The 16,659-nt window shown below is 35.5% G+C and overlaps 1 protein-coding gene across 1 annotated transcript in view; it reads right to left on the bottom strand.

Moving 5' to 3' along the window:
• Window positions 1–1,160: 1,160 nt before the first annotated feature.
• Window positions 1,161–16,659, bottom strand: part of LOC104077857 (diphthine--ammonia ligase-like) — a gene marked incomplete at its 5' end in the record, with an annotated part of 31,169 nt that continues 15,670 nt past the window's right edge. Inside the window, 4 exons of the mRNA XM_009579255.1 lie at window positions 1,161–1,362; window positions 4,857–4,986; window positions 8,817–8,948; window positions 10,216–10,366. Coding sequence (XP_009577550.1) covers window positions 1,161–1,362; window positions 4,857–4,986; window positions 8,817–8,948; window positions 10,216–10,366 — 615 coding nt within the window. The remainder of the gene's footprint in view (window positions 1,363–4,856; window positions 4,987–8,816; window positions 8,949–10,215; window positions 10,367–16,659) is intronic.

The raw sequence follows: 16,659 nt of genomic DNA, 5'->3' as shown, positions 1-16,659 counted from the left end.
GGTTACACTATATTTGAAGAGAAAGGAGCCTTTCCTTGGCTATGTTGACTGTCCCATACCACCAGGAGATCCAAGAGACTGGCAGTGCCTGCTTATTGTCCGTTTACAGCATGCGACTGCTGGGTTACTGAAGCAATTTTCAGTTCACACCCTTTTCTGATTTAGTCTACGCCAGCTCCAGGACAGTAATACAGATTAGTTGCAATGATGTATCAGAGAAGTTTCTCCAAATACAAAGGTGCAAGGCTTATTAAATTTTATCTTTGCAGGACTATGCATGACATGATACAATTATGACCGTCAAGGTGTAAGACTGAATGGAAGAAAGTTTAAATAAACCAACTTTCTGCTTTCTCAAGAAAAACAGATATACACAGATGATAAAAACCCACCCTGCTATAACCAGAAGATTAATACAGTAGTTATCTACCAACATTTCCTCCTGCAAATGAAAAAAATTCTACATAAGCTTCTGAAGCAAAATACTATTCCTGAAATTTTCTGTAAAATGGCACAAAGACAAAACAAAGTACAATTTCATGGCCATTATACTAGGTGGGTTTGCAGACTCAAAGACGTTTCAGGAAATTTAAACAGATGCCATAACACATTGCTTAAATCAGTTTGCACCACACAATAATTTGGACTGGACAACATATTACACAAAAGGAGTATTGGTAAGAAAGGGATATATACATTTTTTCCGACAGAAAAGGTGAGACACTTCCTCAATTGTCAGAACGGTACTAGCTGGGCAAGAGGTACCATGTTAGGAAAAAGGCTTTTTATTCAAATTTTTGGTCCACTTTTCCATGATACTTTACTATCTCCAGATATCCTCGGATGTTCCTAAATTGTATTTGTATTCTAGGCAGGTTATAAAAGTGTATGTGTGACACAATTATTTGATCTAATTATAATATACAACAAAAGTAGGCTGTTCTTGAGATTCTCTGCAAAGAATAATTTAACTTGTCTTATGATCACAAAATGAAAGACTGATGCGGGTTGAGTTTTTGTTTCGTCCATAAGTTTTAAAAATACAAATTCAAAATGCTCATTTTTAATTTTTTTTTTTTTTACACATTTTCTTTTGCACATTCAGATGGGAGAGAAGGAGACTTTATAACTGTACTTATTTCAGTAAACTGACATGTAGTTCACATGAAATAACAAAGATTTCCTACCTTGATGGACTGACTGTAAGGTCCTATGCTAGCAGGTGCCCAGTGGGAAATGCTCTGTACATGCATGACCAGTTTTTCATCACGTAACACATCATCCGTTGCAAAGTCATACTTATGTGCAAGGCAGTCAATGCAAAACAGTACTCCATCAGGTAACAGGGTTTCCACACATACTCTGAAAACACAAGACAATTATTTTTTTCAAACAGAAAGTTTGCTTGCACCAACTTTCAGCATTTATTTTCCATGGGTTTTTCGTTTGGATACTATGTTATGAAATTTTGTCAGGAACATAAAACAAAAGCTATGGTATCACAATAACCTGCTAGCATTTACACTGTTGTCTCCTCTCCAACTAATGATCAACTTCAGGCTTCCAGCAAGATAATTTCCATTACCAAGGAGAAACTAGCACCATAGCCAATGGCTCATTTCCATTTGATTATTTTTATGATGCGTATTACTTTATTAAGAATACATGAGTTCTTGTATTACAAAAACCTTGACCACCCAACTCTGGAAATGCCAGATAAGCTATGCTAAGCAGCCTTCAAACTGAGTGTATCATTGTCATATTCTTACCTCCACACATTTTTCACTGAATCTCCTTCCAATGGTTGGACTAGAGGTTCAGGTTTCTAAAAAGCAGCAGCTTATTGTTCCTTTACACCCTTCTCACATGTTATCATGCAATACTGAGCATATTTTTCTGTTATACTTCAAGTTGCATGACAGAGACACACTTACGACAGGACTGAAAACCTACTTAAACATTCATTTAAAAAGTTCACTTTTGTTTGCTCCAAGGAAGACTGAGTGCCTGGACAGACAGACAGACAGTCCGTTGCATGGGGCCAGTGAAAAAGCAAAGAGGGTTAGGGGGAAATCAACATTTCAAAGCCTGAAAAATAATTATATTTGCAGTCCATGCATAAAAAAGTCATTTAGCTCCAAGCAGGAATCCAACAAAAAATTACTTGTTCCTTGACATATCATATAACATAAACTTACAAAATTCTTCTCGTCTTGCCTATTTCTTCCAAGAGAACTATTTTTCTCCCCTCCTCCCACATGCAAATACAGTATTTTTTTCTCATTACCATCATCATAAGCATGGATGAATGGATTTTCTGCTTGGGCTGGTAAATTTTCAAGACAATTTTGCAAATTTAGTGCAGATCCACACCCTGAGTCAGTGCTTCCAGCATATTGCTTGTGAGAACTCCCACAACCAGGTCTCTGTGCATAATGCAATGATGCAGCCATGCAAACTGCTGTATAATTTTTCTTCTGGACAAAATGCAACATAAATCTGTTTGTTCCATAAAAATAACCATAAACAGACATTTTCCTGCAACTTCCTAATCTTTCTACCTGTTATTTTAGTGATGGAAGACTATGTGGCTGGCTATGCAAATGCGGAGCCTTAAAACATGCAGCAGCATGAGAAATGAAGGAAGCTAAATCGGGAGAAGTTAAGTGTCATAAAGAAAACTTAAGATACATAGCAATGGACACTCATTTTGTGTAGTTTACAGCTGGGACTAGATGCCTCCTCTGAAGGCACACACAAACAACACTCCATCCCTCTGTGATTTAGTAATCCTGGCCTACAATCAGCATCTCGAAGAAGCCTCTTCCTGCTCTCTTTTAGTCTCTTCTGACACCTAGACAGTGTAGGAGAATGTAAATCTATGATGATATACATTATCTCAACAATGTCTTTTAACTATTTGTCATGCTATACTTAAAATTCACATACCTATACTATACTTCATATTCCATAATAGGAGTATAAAATATAGTATTTTACACTAGAAAATTGCTAAACATTTGGTTTTAAAAATATGAACAAGACATGAGGTCTGACATCACAGTTGACCCTGCTTTGAGCAGAGGATTGGACTAGATGACCTCCAGAGGTCCCTTCCAATCTGTATTAACCTATGATCCAAGTTGAATTTTTCAAGCTATAGCAGTTCTGCATACTAAGCATATTATCTCAGATGCTTAAGAACATGAATTACTGTAATAAGAAATAAGCCTTTTTGACAAAGGCAATAAAGAATTTACAAATGGAAAGTTAGTTTTAACACACAACTTTTTAAAAAAAACACAACAAAAATTTCACGGGCTAGGTGTTTGTTATCCAATTTCCAATGGAAAAAACCCAACACACCCAAATAACACAGGAATCACATACTGCATACCCAGACCATCAAGCTGTTTCATTATGTCAGGGGTGGACTTGGATGAAAACATTTAAGATTCTGTACAGCAGATATTAAAAAGATATGATTTGGGGATCTATGAATGAAAGTGTTAGCATCAGTGTATTCAGAAGTCTGAAATAATTTCTTTTCATATTTGCATTCTTACTGAATACGTCAGTGTAGCTAAGCTACCCGCTAACAATCATTATCTGACAGAAATACAAGACATTGAGAACAACCACACTGGATCAAGCCAAAGATCCATCTAGTCCAGTATTCATCTTCAATCACAGCCAAGTGCATGTAAGCATGGGCAGAAAAGGAACAGAGTAAGTATATATTGGTACTGTCTTGAAATAACTCCCAGTATCTCATGATATGTATCTCAGGCACCTCCTCAGCTAACAATTTTGCTTTTGTATTTAACAAAATAAACAGAACAAGGTGAATAAGGTTTGTCACAAGGACCTAGAAGGTTCCAAACCTCATCACTTTTAGGAAGACTTAATAATCATTGATAGTAAGGCTTCAGTAAGGCTTTTAACACTGTCTCCCATAACATCCTCACAGAGAAGCTGTTGATGTATGGGCTGGATGAGTAGACAGTGAGTTGGATTGAAAACTGGCTGAAAGGCCCGGCCCAGAGGGTGGAGATTAGTGGCACAAAGTCTCGCAGGTGGCCAGTAACTAGCAGTGTATCCCAGGAGTCTATACAGGTCCAATCCTGTTCAACATCTTAATTAATATTCTGGATGATGGGGCAGAGTGTACCCTTGGCAAGTTTGCAGATGATACAAAACTGGGAGAAATGACTGATACATCAGCGGTTTGTGTTGCTATCCAGATGGATCTCAACAGGTTGGAGAAACAGGCACACAGGAACTTCATGAAGTTCGACAAGGAGAAGTTAAAGTCCTGCACCTGGGGAGGAACAAACTCATGGTCCAGTATATTCTGGGGGCCAACTGGCTCGAAAGCAGCTTTGCAGAGAAGGACCTAGAGGTTCCTGATAAACACCAAGTTGAACATGAGCCAGCAACGTGCCCCTGTGGCAAAGAGGGCTGATGATATCCTGGGCTGCATTCAGAAGAGCGTTGCCAGCAGGTCAAGGGAGGCAAACAAACAAGAAAAGCAAATAAAACCCCACCAATACAAAAGAGTTGTCAATTCAATCAAGTCACAGAGAAGAAGTGCGACTTGCAAAAAATGTATTATTCTTCTGTAAGTCCATATAGGGGGGGGATTTATAAACCTTATGGTATGAATTAAAGCAAGAATTTCCAACCCTAGTGTTTTTGAGTTGAGCAGCCCTGATGTGATTACTCCAAAAAGCAGCAAAAGTCTAATTCTAAGTCCGTGAGGCACAAACATTTGGACAAAAGCTTCATAAATATGGTAATAATAATTCAGTATATTAGTGTATCATAAATATACTATAGCAGTAGTCTAATCCTACCTTGCTGGTGGACACAAATCAAATTCTGTCACATAAACGGAATTTATAACATTGAAATCTTTCATGCTCTTCATATACAGATGAACCAAAATAATATCCTTCTGTTTCAATCCCTCTGAAGTCATATTAGCTGCAGGATAAAAATAATATAGCCGTTAAAGACAGAATATTTTAAATGTGTGTAGAAAGACAGCATGGACATCCTGGGTTTGTTCAGCAAAACCAATAACCTAACAGTTGCCTAAACATGACTGAAGGCTTTACAACATACTATCTTTCCCCACATAATACCTTTTTTTTTCCCCACGAAATTCCTTCTCATGTTAGTTTTCCAAATATACAGACACATAATACAAATAAATTTTATCCACCCTGAGCAGTGGTGAATTCTTGCCCAAGAAAACATAGCATGGATTAATGCATGTAGATATGTTACAGTCCAAATTCTTTGTATCCACAAGTTTTATTATCTCATATTTTTTTATTTTCAGTCTATCACAGCTAGTAATCTATAAAGGACTTTGAATCACAAAAGTACAGAACTGGAAGGGACAATAAGAGGTCCTTCAGTGCATCACCCTCTTCAAAGAAAAGATCAAATATTTATATGCTATTCCAGAGAGATGCTTGTCTAAGCTGTTTTTAAAATCCCTCACTGCAATAATAATCTCCGCATAAACAAAGAGTTATAAATGGCAAGACAGACAATATGAAACAGAAGTGGCCACAGGAGAAATGAAGGCAAGATGAGAGCAGAGGAAAGTTCAAGCAGACAGTCAAAGAAAAGATACTGGGAAGTCAAGATCATCTGAATGTGTGTGCATGGAAGATTCCAGTCATAGCACTTAAGGAGAATGTATTACTCTTACATAGTCAATACCATAACAAGATACGCGAATCAGCTCTGCAGTGTGGACCTTTTGTAATTCATGAGCAATAGAAACTAAATTATGACAAAATCTTCTCTGAATATAGAACATATATAACAACAGTCCCATGTGACCTAACTTAAATGAGCTACATAAAGCTCTTCTCAGTGTAACTTTGGGAATCTTGCCCTTTAATGTTACTGTGCATACCTGTATATACGCATATATTTGTTTTCCAGTGGAGAAGAACAAAAGTACAAAGACAATCTCTGTTGGCTGTTGCCTTAGTGAGAAACAAATACTTTCTGTGTAAAACTTTTCTGTCCTTTTAAAGACAGTTCAGGAGTTCGCACACTTCCATAAAGGTTAGTTTGGTCACACCAATACTGAATTTTGCTCTAAATGTCTCAACTTTGCTTAATCATACTGCCATTAGTGTTGGCAATCTGAAGAGGGGAATTCTCATGGATGGAAAAGCAAGTGTGCGCTAAGTGATATAAGAGATTATATAGCAATTGACATAGAACTCCTATGAAGTCAAGATACATCTCCAGAAATATCAGCTGAGAAATTAGCACACAATGATAATTCTACCCAGAAATATAAATGTATTTGAATGCTGCTGATAGCAATCACTAGCTCAATACCATCTGCTATGTCATCAGTCAAGGAGGAAACAAGGACATTTTTCAAATTTCCAGCCAGCATTTTAGTTAAGAAGAAAGAGTTTTGGCCTGCAGTTAAAAGTTCTGCAGCATTATATGGAATACTGGAAGGGAAAAAAAAAGACCAGACTGAACGTCCTGTCCCGTCCCCCGCCTCCCACCCAGTCTAAATTTAAAATGCATAAACCAATAAACTAACTCTAATTTGTGGACACGTAACAGTATTAAAGCAAGTTGAAGGCAAAGAGATTTGGATAAATTAGTAATTTCTAGCTTTATTTTAAAAAATTTTCTTAACGTAAAAGTACAATTCCCTTTTCTTCTGCATGAATTAGAGGGATGATGGGAAATAATTTCTCCCTAGCTTGTAAGCAGAATAAAATTGACCTCCCAAGCACTCTATCTAGTAGAAAGGCATAAATGATGAACCAGTTACCAACCCACCGCTTCGGTTCTTAACAAGAAGTTCTGTTTCCCAAGGAGAGGACTCTTACACATCACATCTCCAGGATGTACAGGGAAACCGTACAGGCTTTCTGTTGAATTTCAAGCCATTCACTGTTCCTAATAATTTATAAAATATGATCAGGTGAGACTCATCATTACTTAGGCAGAACTGCCTAAAAAGAACTGACCCAAAAGATAACACTGGCCGAGTACAGCTTAATTTTTTGAAATGGGTTATCCAGGATCCATTTGCGGCTGAGAGCCACAAAAGACAGTATTCCACACTGTCTACAGGAAGTAGCATTTTAGACTAAATTTTCATATAATAAAAATCTATGTAGTTCCCTTCGAGCTATGGAGCTTTGCCATGGTACAGCTGCACCAGAGCTGTGTTATATAAAGCACTGCAATCTTTGTCATCTTCCAATCATATCTAAAGAAAAGTTTAACAAAAGAGTTTAAGAAAATAAACGTAAACAGTAAGGTACTGCATTCCCTCCCGTTCTTGACTTCACAGGAGAGTTCCATCCACTTTACGGAACAACCATGTTTCATAACATCTAGTAATAAATTTCCATTTCTGAATCCTTTTGGCAGGTGATTAAATCAGTTAACCCAGAAAAGAGGTTAAAAGGACTGTGCTTATTCTATTCTCACAGCACTGAAGACTGAACTGCTGTATAGATAGTAAGTATGAGTTCAGAAAAAGCCTTGTGCATATTTGCAGATCAGTTCAGTTCTCAGAAACAAATTGGTTTTTTTGCCATGACAAAACCATAATTCATTCAGTCTTCCACACCCACTTCCAAAAAGAGAAGAATGAAAGGAAATGCAAGAACTGACATTTTCTACCAAGGATGAGAAAAATACCTTTTTTTTTTTTTTTAACTGTAACACAGCTAATGCAAGTGATTTGCTGAAAGCAATAGGCTATTGTACTAGTCAGAGACACAATCTTTTTTGACAGATGCTAAGGTAAAAATATATAATGTTTGTACTGGCAGATTTCCATTACATATAATGAGAACAAAATAAAACATTACACAACCCTTTTGCTTCAATTTATAGATTATGCCCAGAAGGTTTACACTAAATACTATTGTCTTTTACTAAAAGTTTGATCACATCCACCTTGCTGATTTCCAAGCAGTCAAAAACTAGCTTAATGACCTTCTACAAAGTATAACTTTTTTGCTTCTGAAAAAATTCTAGGGTTGCTTTATCACCCTGTATTCAATTGTGAATACTCAGCTGCATGTGCAAAAAATAAGATTTTATACGACAATACCCTGGGCAAATTCATGAACAAGAATATGAGCATACCCATTTATATACTAAAAATTATTTCCATTTTTATGAATGAAAAGAAGCCTGTATAAACATGCTTTACTTAAAATTTAGAATGACAAAAAAAATACAAAACAACACTTCATTTTTTATGTCAGTATCTTGTAAGAGGGGGATAGTAAGGAACCTGGATTTCATGATTCCCAAGACAGCAATTTCTCCTTTACATTAAGAATATAAATGAGATTTACTGCTACTGACCTAATCCTAGATGCCAAAATGCGCAACAGCTTTCTAGAAAACTTAATTTAAAATTATAGTAGCTACAAAAGTGCTTTAGCAAGTAACAGCATCCATAGCACATATGCATACTCACACACACAGTATATATTGCACGAAAGCTATAAAGCAAGTTATAAAGAGAGTAAGTACTGTGGAAATACTGTTGTTACAGTGATATGAACACTACTCTGGCTTTCTAGGGTCTTCAAAAGCCAGTCAAATTATGATGTGTTCAATATTAAAGCTGGCAGTCCTGATATCAGTGATTCCATCACATGCAAAACGAGATTCCAAACTGACAACCACACCATTTAAATTTATAAAACCATATGACAATACAGATTCTTACTTAATACCATATTAAAAACAGTATAGTTAACAGCAGATAATGTATTAAATGAATAAACTACCTTGGAGAGAAGAAAATGCTTCCCTTGCTGCCTCTTGAGCATTTTTGCCTTTTGACGGAAGGAAGTAGGCAGTGATACCTGAAAACCACTGGTAACCACTCAGGGATTTTCCTGAACTTCCAAATGTCTTAGCTATGGGAAATGAAGCACTATGATTATAATAATGAAACATTTCAGATTAACATAGAATAAATTTTAAATTGTTTAAGTAAGAATAACTTCTACAGAAAAAAAAAAAATCACAAACTGTAAAAAAATCGTCAAAAAATATTTACAGACAAACAGATATAAAGCAAAAACTTAAAAATGTGCTGGTAACAAATCTTCCAAATGCTACTTGACAAATCTTTCTCCAACACTGCCTTCAGAAAATATGCCTGCAAGTAGTATTTAGCTGAGAATTTCAATACTTTCTCTCCTCCTCTCCATTTTTGCTGACCTTTTACAGTTTCTCTACCTGTTCTGATACAGACTTGGCACAAGACGTGACACGGAAAAGCTAAAATTTTCAGAAGTATCTAAGTGACACAGGAACAGATTTTCAAACTTATATGCCAAATTTTAAAGGAAGTTAGGTGTTTAACCTGATCATCTTAGCAAATGCATAACATGTTTAGGCATTTTTTAACATCCCACCAGGCACTTATCCATATTCAAGAGCCTAAATACCATTCAATATCAAACACTGTTATGCTATGAAACTTAGTTTTCAGGAAAAGTTTACTAATCTTTGGGTGTAGGGTAACAGTGATGCTGTGGTACTTCAGTGAGGTACCAATCTATGAACTCAGGTTTATCTTGCATTAATCACCTCATGTTTGAGGCAGTGCTAATATCAGCCATATGATTAGTTACTGCAGCTCACCCAAGACACTGGCTAAGCATGCTAGGCTGCTAAACTCGATCATGCATGTCACTCTGAGGCTACTTGGGTGGGGACAAACTCATACACTACGTAAGCAAGTTGAATGGTTGCATTTTGTACTTCATTTTAGAGTTTGCTTTTCTATCTTCAATTTAAAAACAGCAGAGTATTTGCACAGGTGTGGTTAGACCTTTTAAATAAAACTCAAGCCTTCCATTCAAATTAATGATTATATTATAGTAATTTTATTCAGGCAAACAGAACACATTAATGTGTGTTTTCTGAAAGAAAGAAAAAAAAAAAATGGGTTATGCTCTTTTTGTAAAATAACTTGAAATGCTCCATTACTACAGATCTATTGATTCCTATCAGAAAACAGCTTTGTAGTAGGATCTCTTTTTTTTTTCCCCAGACTGATTATTAAAGGTCATGAACATTCTTTCGAGGAATGTTCTTAGAGTAATTAACAGCGTAGTCCGCCACAGCATGAAATATTCAATATTATTTTTCTAATGAAAGCTGTGCAAGACTCACTGAAATCCAGAGAATTATGTTTCAAAGACTTCCAGATGACTGGAACGTTTTCCTGTGGTTCATCCTCTTCTGATGAAGGGAAAATATCGTCATCACTGCAGTTTACCTCACAAGAACAGCTATTGACCATAAATGTCCCTGAAGATTCCCCCTGCTTGAGACAAACATTACAAAATAAGCAAGTAAACAAGCATGCCAAGCAGCATGAAATCAGCACATTTTATCATTCAAATTTTGGGTTTCAATTACAAAAAATACTATAGTTCAATGGGTATGTAAGCTTAGAACAATTAATGGAAGAACAGCATTATGATTTCACACTATTTAGACTGCAGAAACTGGCAGAATACAATGTGCTCCTGTTGATATATCATACGGAATAAAAATGCAGATTTAGTAGTAAATATGGAAAACAGTGAGGCTCAAGATAAGAGACATAAAGAATACTATGATGAAGAAATGCTATTCCACAATTACAGGAAATACAGAACCACTATGTTTTCCAAAAATAGTATGAATTAAGTGAAAAAAGGAACAAAGTAACAATTTGATAATTAACACTGTCACTAAACACTTGAAACAGAGCAAAAGACTAACACGAAAGTTTTAAAACTTTGTGGAACCTTGAATGAATGCAGTTCATGTAAAAAAAAAAAAGTCTCAAAGACTATCCCTTCCATCAAACTCACCACGCTTTGGGATGCTCAGAGTTTTGAGGAAAGAGCATATCCCAAGATTTATACATCAAAATAATTTCCTGACAAGGAAGGAAAATAATTCACTGTACCTTCTCTTCTTCCCAAATGCTTTCTTAGGCCTCGGAAGAGAAAACTACCCAGCATGCCTTTTAAAGCAAAATACACAGGCAGAGTGTGTACTGACCAGCCTTCCAACATTCTGTGTTCGTTATCGTTTCAACAAGTCATGTAATTACAGCATACATATATATTTTTTTAATTTTAGAGCAATCAGAACACCTACTCTCTTCTATCTGATTTTCTAAGGCAGCCTAATCTGCAGAGCATGTTGGCTTTGGGATCACTAGCTTGGCTAATACTACTTGTCTTCATCTAAAAACAATATGAAATGTGACAGAATTTATCCGTAAACCTTAACCAAACATCACTGCATGCTGTAACTCCAGATTTTATCGATTAATTTTCTGCTCAAAGGTCTCAAATTTCATACAGTGTCTAACCATGCATTTTATTGCAGGCTTCTTAAATACTAAATTCACAAAAATGATAATAAAGCCAAATAAAGCAAGATTAAAAGTTGACAAAATATGAAGCCTTTGGCAATCCTTAAATATGGATTAGAAATTGCTGAATATTCTTTTAGCTCACAAATTATTGTACTATCTATAGAATTTCCATGCAAAATGTCTATGAAAAAGAATATTAACATTATACAGCGAAGCACTCATAAGGTCACCTGAAGTTTGACTCTCTGCATTCTCTGCTTTTTAACAATTAGATCTCATCAAGCTGTCAAACAAAATGGGATATATTAAAAATCACTAATCATATCTGAATATAGATGTTCTTTAAAAAAATTAATTTTATTGTATTTTTTTCTTTCCTTTGGAAAAGAAAGCATATCTTATTGCAACTTCAAAAGTTTTCTCTTGATATTAAGCAAAAAAAAAAAAGTGAGAAAAAAAAGGCAGAAAACTATAGTATGCATCAGAAGTCCGCAATGAGAACTCAGCATTTACATTGATATTTGACTTCACTGGAGAGAAAAAGGATCCAGTTAAGTTAAAGAAGTGTATTTGGAAATCCTCAGGAAAGGCTAAATTACAAAAAGGTCATTACCTATGAGAGGAAACTCAGCTCTGCTGCTTCTAAAAAGGCTCAAGGGGAGTTTTATAAGCACTGTAAACACTAAAGCTATGCTCTAAGAGGGGCTGATGTTCTTTGATTGGACCTCATTTTATTCATTCCTCCAAGAAAGGCATGAAAGTCAAGGCAATAATCTACTTTATGTGAATCAATTGTACATGAGAGGTTAAAAGAAGTCAACTAAAGGTAACATAATAGCGCAAAGATGAAAACTGCAATTTAGCACAAATCACGACATGCATTCCAACATTACAATATACAAGCATCCAACAGCATCTGTACTATTTCCCGCTCATTGAATTACACCTTCGACTACTGCTGCCCGTTGACATATTTTGCAATTTCCCAGAGGGCTGCCTGATAGCCCCTAACCCTTCAGGTATGACTTAGAAAATACAGAAGCAGAACACAAATCTGTAATAGAACTAGAACTTAAGCTGGATTATGCTACAAGAACCAAGAAAATTCCATTTTTTAATTTTTTTTTTTTTTAAGTTTCTATTTTTTTAATCCATGAAACATTGCTTTATAGAAATATACAGACTGAATAGTGGCATGAATTGCTAGAAATGCTACCATTTCCTTCTTGCAAATTGTTGTTTTATTAAATTAGTTGCCTTCACTGGCTAATTTGTAATGTCCATCATGAAACAATCAATTTGCATTGTAGCACGGGCATTCGCTGAGTACTAATGTAACATATACAGAGTTTGCAGCTCTTGGTCCTACCCTGAGTAAGCATGTACAGACACGGTGATATGAATGATACTATCACAGTGCTGCTTTGGGTTTTGTTTTTACATCACCTGGATTTTAACTTCAATATGGTATAACAATCCATCACTAGGCAAAAAATATGTTAACTGGAAAGGGAAAAGTTCCAGCTTGCCAGTATGACAGCCACTTTGTTTCTCGCTTTTGTTAAGCTTTACATAATTACCTTTTAAGAGATCTACAGCTACAGACATCTTCTGTAGGTATTATTAGAGACCTGTAACTTCTCTCCATTCCCTAACCTGGAGGACTGAATTTATACGCTCTGCAAGTGAACATGAAAAGAGCACCTATTCCAGTTTTATGCCATCTGGGAAAATTGTTCTTTCAACTATGTTTCTAAACATGTTTTCTGCAAAATGTGCTTCATAAAAAATTCATGGGGATGTAGTGAGACTCACAGACTGTATCACAACTGGTTTGGTGTAACCTACAGAACTCCCCTGTAGCTTTGTAACTTGTTAATATTACAAATATCCCAAATTGATGCTGCATGAAATTTTCATATCATCCACAGTCACATCCCTTTCTTCCTAAATATGTCAATATTTTATAAATTGTTAAGCTTATATCAATATTGCTTCACAGATATAAATAAAATTATACATGTGTGTTTACAACATACACAAACAGCTGGTCAGTTGCAAAATTTTTGGAAATTACTGAGAAATATTAGAAATTCTACAATGTCTCTCACATACACCAAAGACCATAAAAATAATTATAGACTACTGTTGATTTCAATGCCTATGATACATCACAATGATTCATTCAAGGCCGACTCCCACAATGCTCCAAAAACATAGGTAATCAATCACTTTCCGCAGCAGCACAGGTGCAGGCTACAGCAGAAGTATTAGGTGTGGAACCTGGCGTAAGAAGAACAACAGGCTCAATGCCAGCCTAAGTAGAGCTGCCAGACTCTGTTTAGTAGCTATATTCAAATCTCATACAAATGTTGGTCTTCCATGCCTGTCGACAGAGAAAGTAATCTAAGAATTTAAAACTTAAAGTTATAGACTGCCACAAACAGACTAACTTTCCCTGCATAATATTCTCATCACTTGAAAAACAAAAAATCAAGCTTGCGATAATGACATTTTAATTAAATCTTACAGAACCTATTTTATCACATAACATTTTCATGTTACTTCACAGAAGCAATATATTTTCCCATTTGTTACACTGTTTCTCCCACACCCACTGTACATTGTGATACCAACCTAATTTTGGATCAGAGCCTGCATGCATGCATATGCTTAACCGTAATCACATAACTCATGTCATTGATGCAAGTGCGCTCAGAATGAAGTTAAGCAAATGCACGAGTGTTCCAACATCCAAATTCTCCTCCTGAAAAAGCCTTGGAGCTAGGACTTTGACTGATATAGCTGAAATTCCATGCAGTGGTCTTTTATGAAAACAACAGATTGCCTTAAAAAGCTTACATTCTCCACTACAGAAACTGGTATAAAAACCTATCATAACACAATTCCAAAACTGATAGTTCTCCCACTGAGCAGCAACGAGAATACAGTGGGGCAGAGAGCTCAGAAGACATAAGGAAAGACTATGATAATCTCTTTATTCTTTGTGGCGTACCTTGATAACAGAACTCCTTGAAATAAATACAATGAGAGAGACCACATACATCTCCTTGCAGTATTTCAAGTACAATACACAGACACATAGGAAAGAAAGTCCTTTATTCTGAAGGGCTTTCAAATGAAGTCTCTTCATTATGAAAAGAAAACAAAAAATTCTCTTTTCTCAGAGAACTGGACTGAATCTGCAATCAAATGGAGTAGGAAAGAAAATCCTTTCTTTATTATCTTAGTGTTTGAAATAAATCAGTGTACAAAAAAATTTTGCAGTATTTGTTACAAAGTTTAGAAAACATAACTACAAGGGTTATCTATATTTTTATGATGCAGAAGGGAAACTAAAGGTTACCTAGGAGAAGTATCATTCAATGATGACAAAGTATTCGAAAAATGCCACCCACAATGCCACCAACAAAACATATTTTGCAACTTGTAATTCCTTCCTGTTCCCCCTGACATCACTCACTTAATTCTACAGCTAAGTGGAGATTAAGTAAAATAATTCAGGCCAGAAGGAACTGGGCAGAAATTAGTTACAAAGTTAAATCAAATCTAACCTGCAGGATCATGCTCCTTTAGTACACAGGGCATGTAAATACCTCCCAAATACCTTTTCTAACTTTTAGAAGTGTTTTTAAAATCATCTCCAAATTGACCCGTGAAATAGATTTGCTGATGTTTAACAGGGGCATAACTGCTTGCACTTCTGAAATGTGTTCTACCCAAATAGGTCAAGATCTTTTTACAAACAGGAAAACAAATAAGTCTCACAATATCAATTTATGATACGTAAATATAATGCAATAATATGCTACAAGAGCGAGCAGCAGCAGGCATGATTCCTGTATCTCTTACAAGCAAACAGGCTCCTTTCTTCTGCCAACTGTAGAAAGAAAACTACATGACTCCCTCTAAATCTGAACTATCCCTAAGTTAAGGGGCTGCAGTTTCACAGCTTGTATTGTTCGATTTATGTGTGCTCCTACTCATTGGAACTCGGGGAACAAAGTATTCATTATTGCATGTGGGAAAGAGCAAATCTTAAAGCATGAATGACAGCTAATATGTTCACTATGGTCATCAGATGTATGTTGACATCAGCAGAAGCTCCAACAGCTTTAATTTCTGATTCTGATCATCCAAAAGCCAACACAATTTAACAAAGTAACAGAATAGTATAATATGGGGAAAATAAAAATGTTTTGCAAGTTCATTGTGCTGTCAAAGTAAAAAAAATTGTTTCACAGTTGTATTTTTTCCTAATTGAAAATATTCAAATTTAAATTTGTATTAAATACAAAAGCCGATATACTTGATTTAAAGATTCTGGAATATGCTTCAGAAATTGCCTCCCCTCAACAAAAAACGTTCTACATTTTAAATGTACAATGTGACAGTCTTATTGGCAAAGCAAAATACTGATGAAGCTAAGTATCTGTATTATGTACGTCACAGTGGTGACCTTGTTTTTTACCATGAAGTGAATAAGACATTGATGAATTTTGAGCATTAGTATTTTATTAGCATTATTATTTATTCTTAATGTTTTTGTAAAATGCCTACAAAAAGTTATCTTAAGCCGTGTTTACCAAACTTTTAATAATGTTTTAATAATAAAACCCTTATTTATTTATCTCTTTAGCCTTTTCTGTATCACCGGTAATGAAAGAAAAGAGGGTGTGTTAAAAAAAAGCTTCAATTATTATGCAAAAACATATCTTGAAGTTGCACAGTAGTGTATTAAACCAGAACAGTGAGTAAAATGTTATTTTCCCCCAGGCACAAGGGCTCATTTTGCTGCCAGAAACAATCTAAAACAAATTTCTACGCAGGCTTTGTAGTTAAACATGAAGAGATTTAGCTGAAGAAAATGCATGATAGAGGAGGAAAGACAGCAGAATCTAATGTACACTAGCTATAATTGCATAATGATTATAAAAGAAAATTCAAAGAATGTAAAATTAACACCTGTGGCACATAACGAAGATAAAATGAATATACAATAAAAGTTAAAAATATGTATGTGTCTCAGTTGAAATGGTAACAAAACTGATGTCATAATACTTATTAGAATTACACATCACTCTGCAGTCTATTAATGGTTTCTACAAAGTGCTTACACAAGTGGCTACTTTTACACGTTGTTCATAATGGACTACTTTTTGCCCAATTTTCAGTAATCCCTTGAAAGCCTGAAACTAAAATTAGTTCTCCTTCTAAAG

Source organism: Fulmarus glacialis, unplaced genomic scaffold (assembly GCF_000690835.1).
Source record: "Fulmarus glacialis isolate BGI_N327 unplaced genomic scaffold, ASM69083v1 scaffold11916, whole genome shotgun sequence".
Taxonomy (NCBI): domain Eukaryota; kingdom Metazoa; phylum Chordata; class Aves; order Procellariiformes; family Procellariidae; genus Fulmarus; species Fulmarus glacialis.
This window is presented reverse-complemented; position numbering and strand designations above follow the sequence as displayed.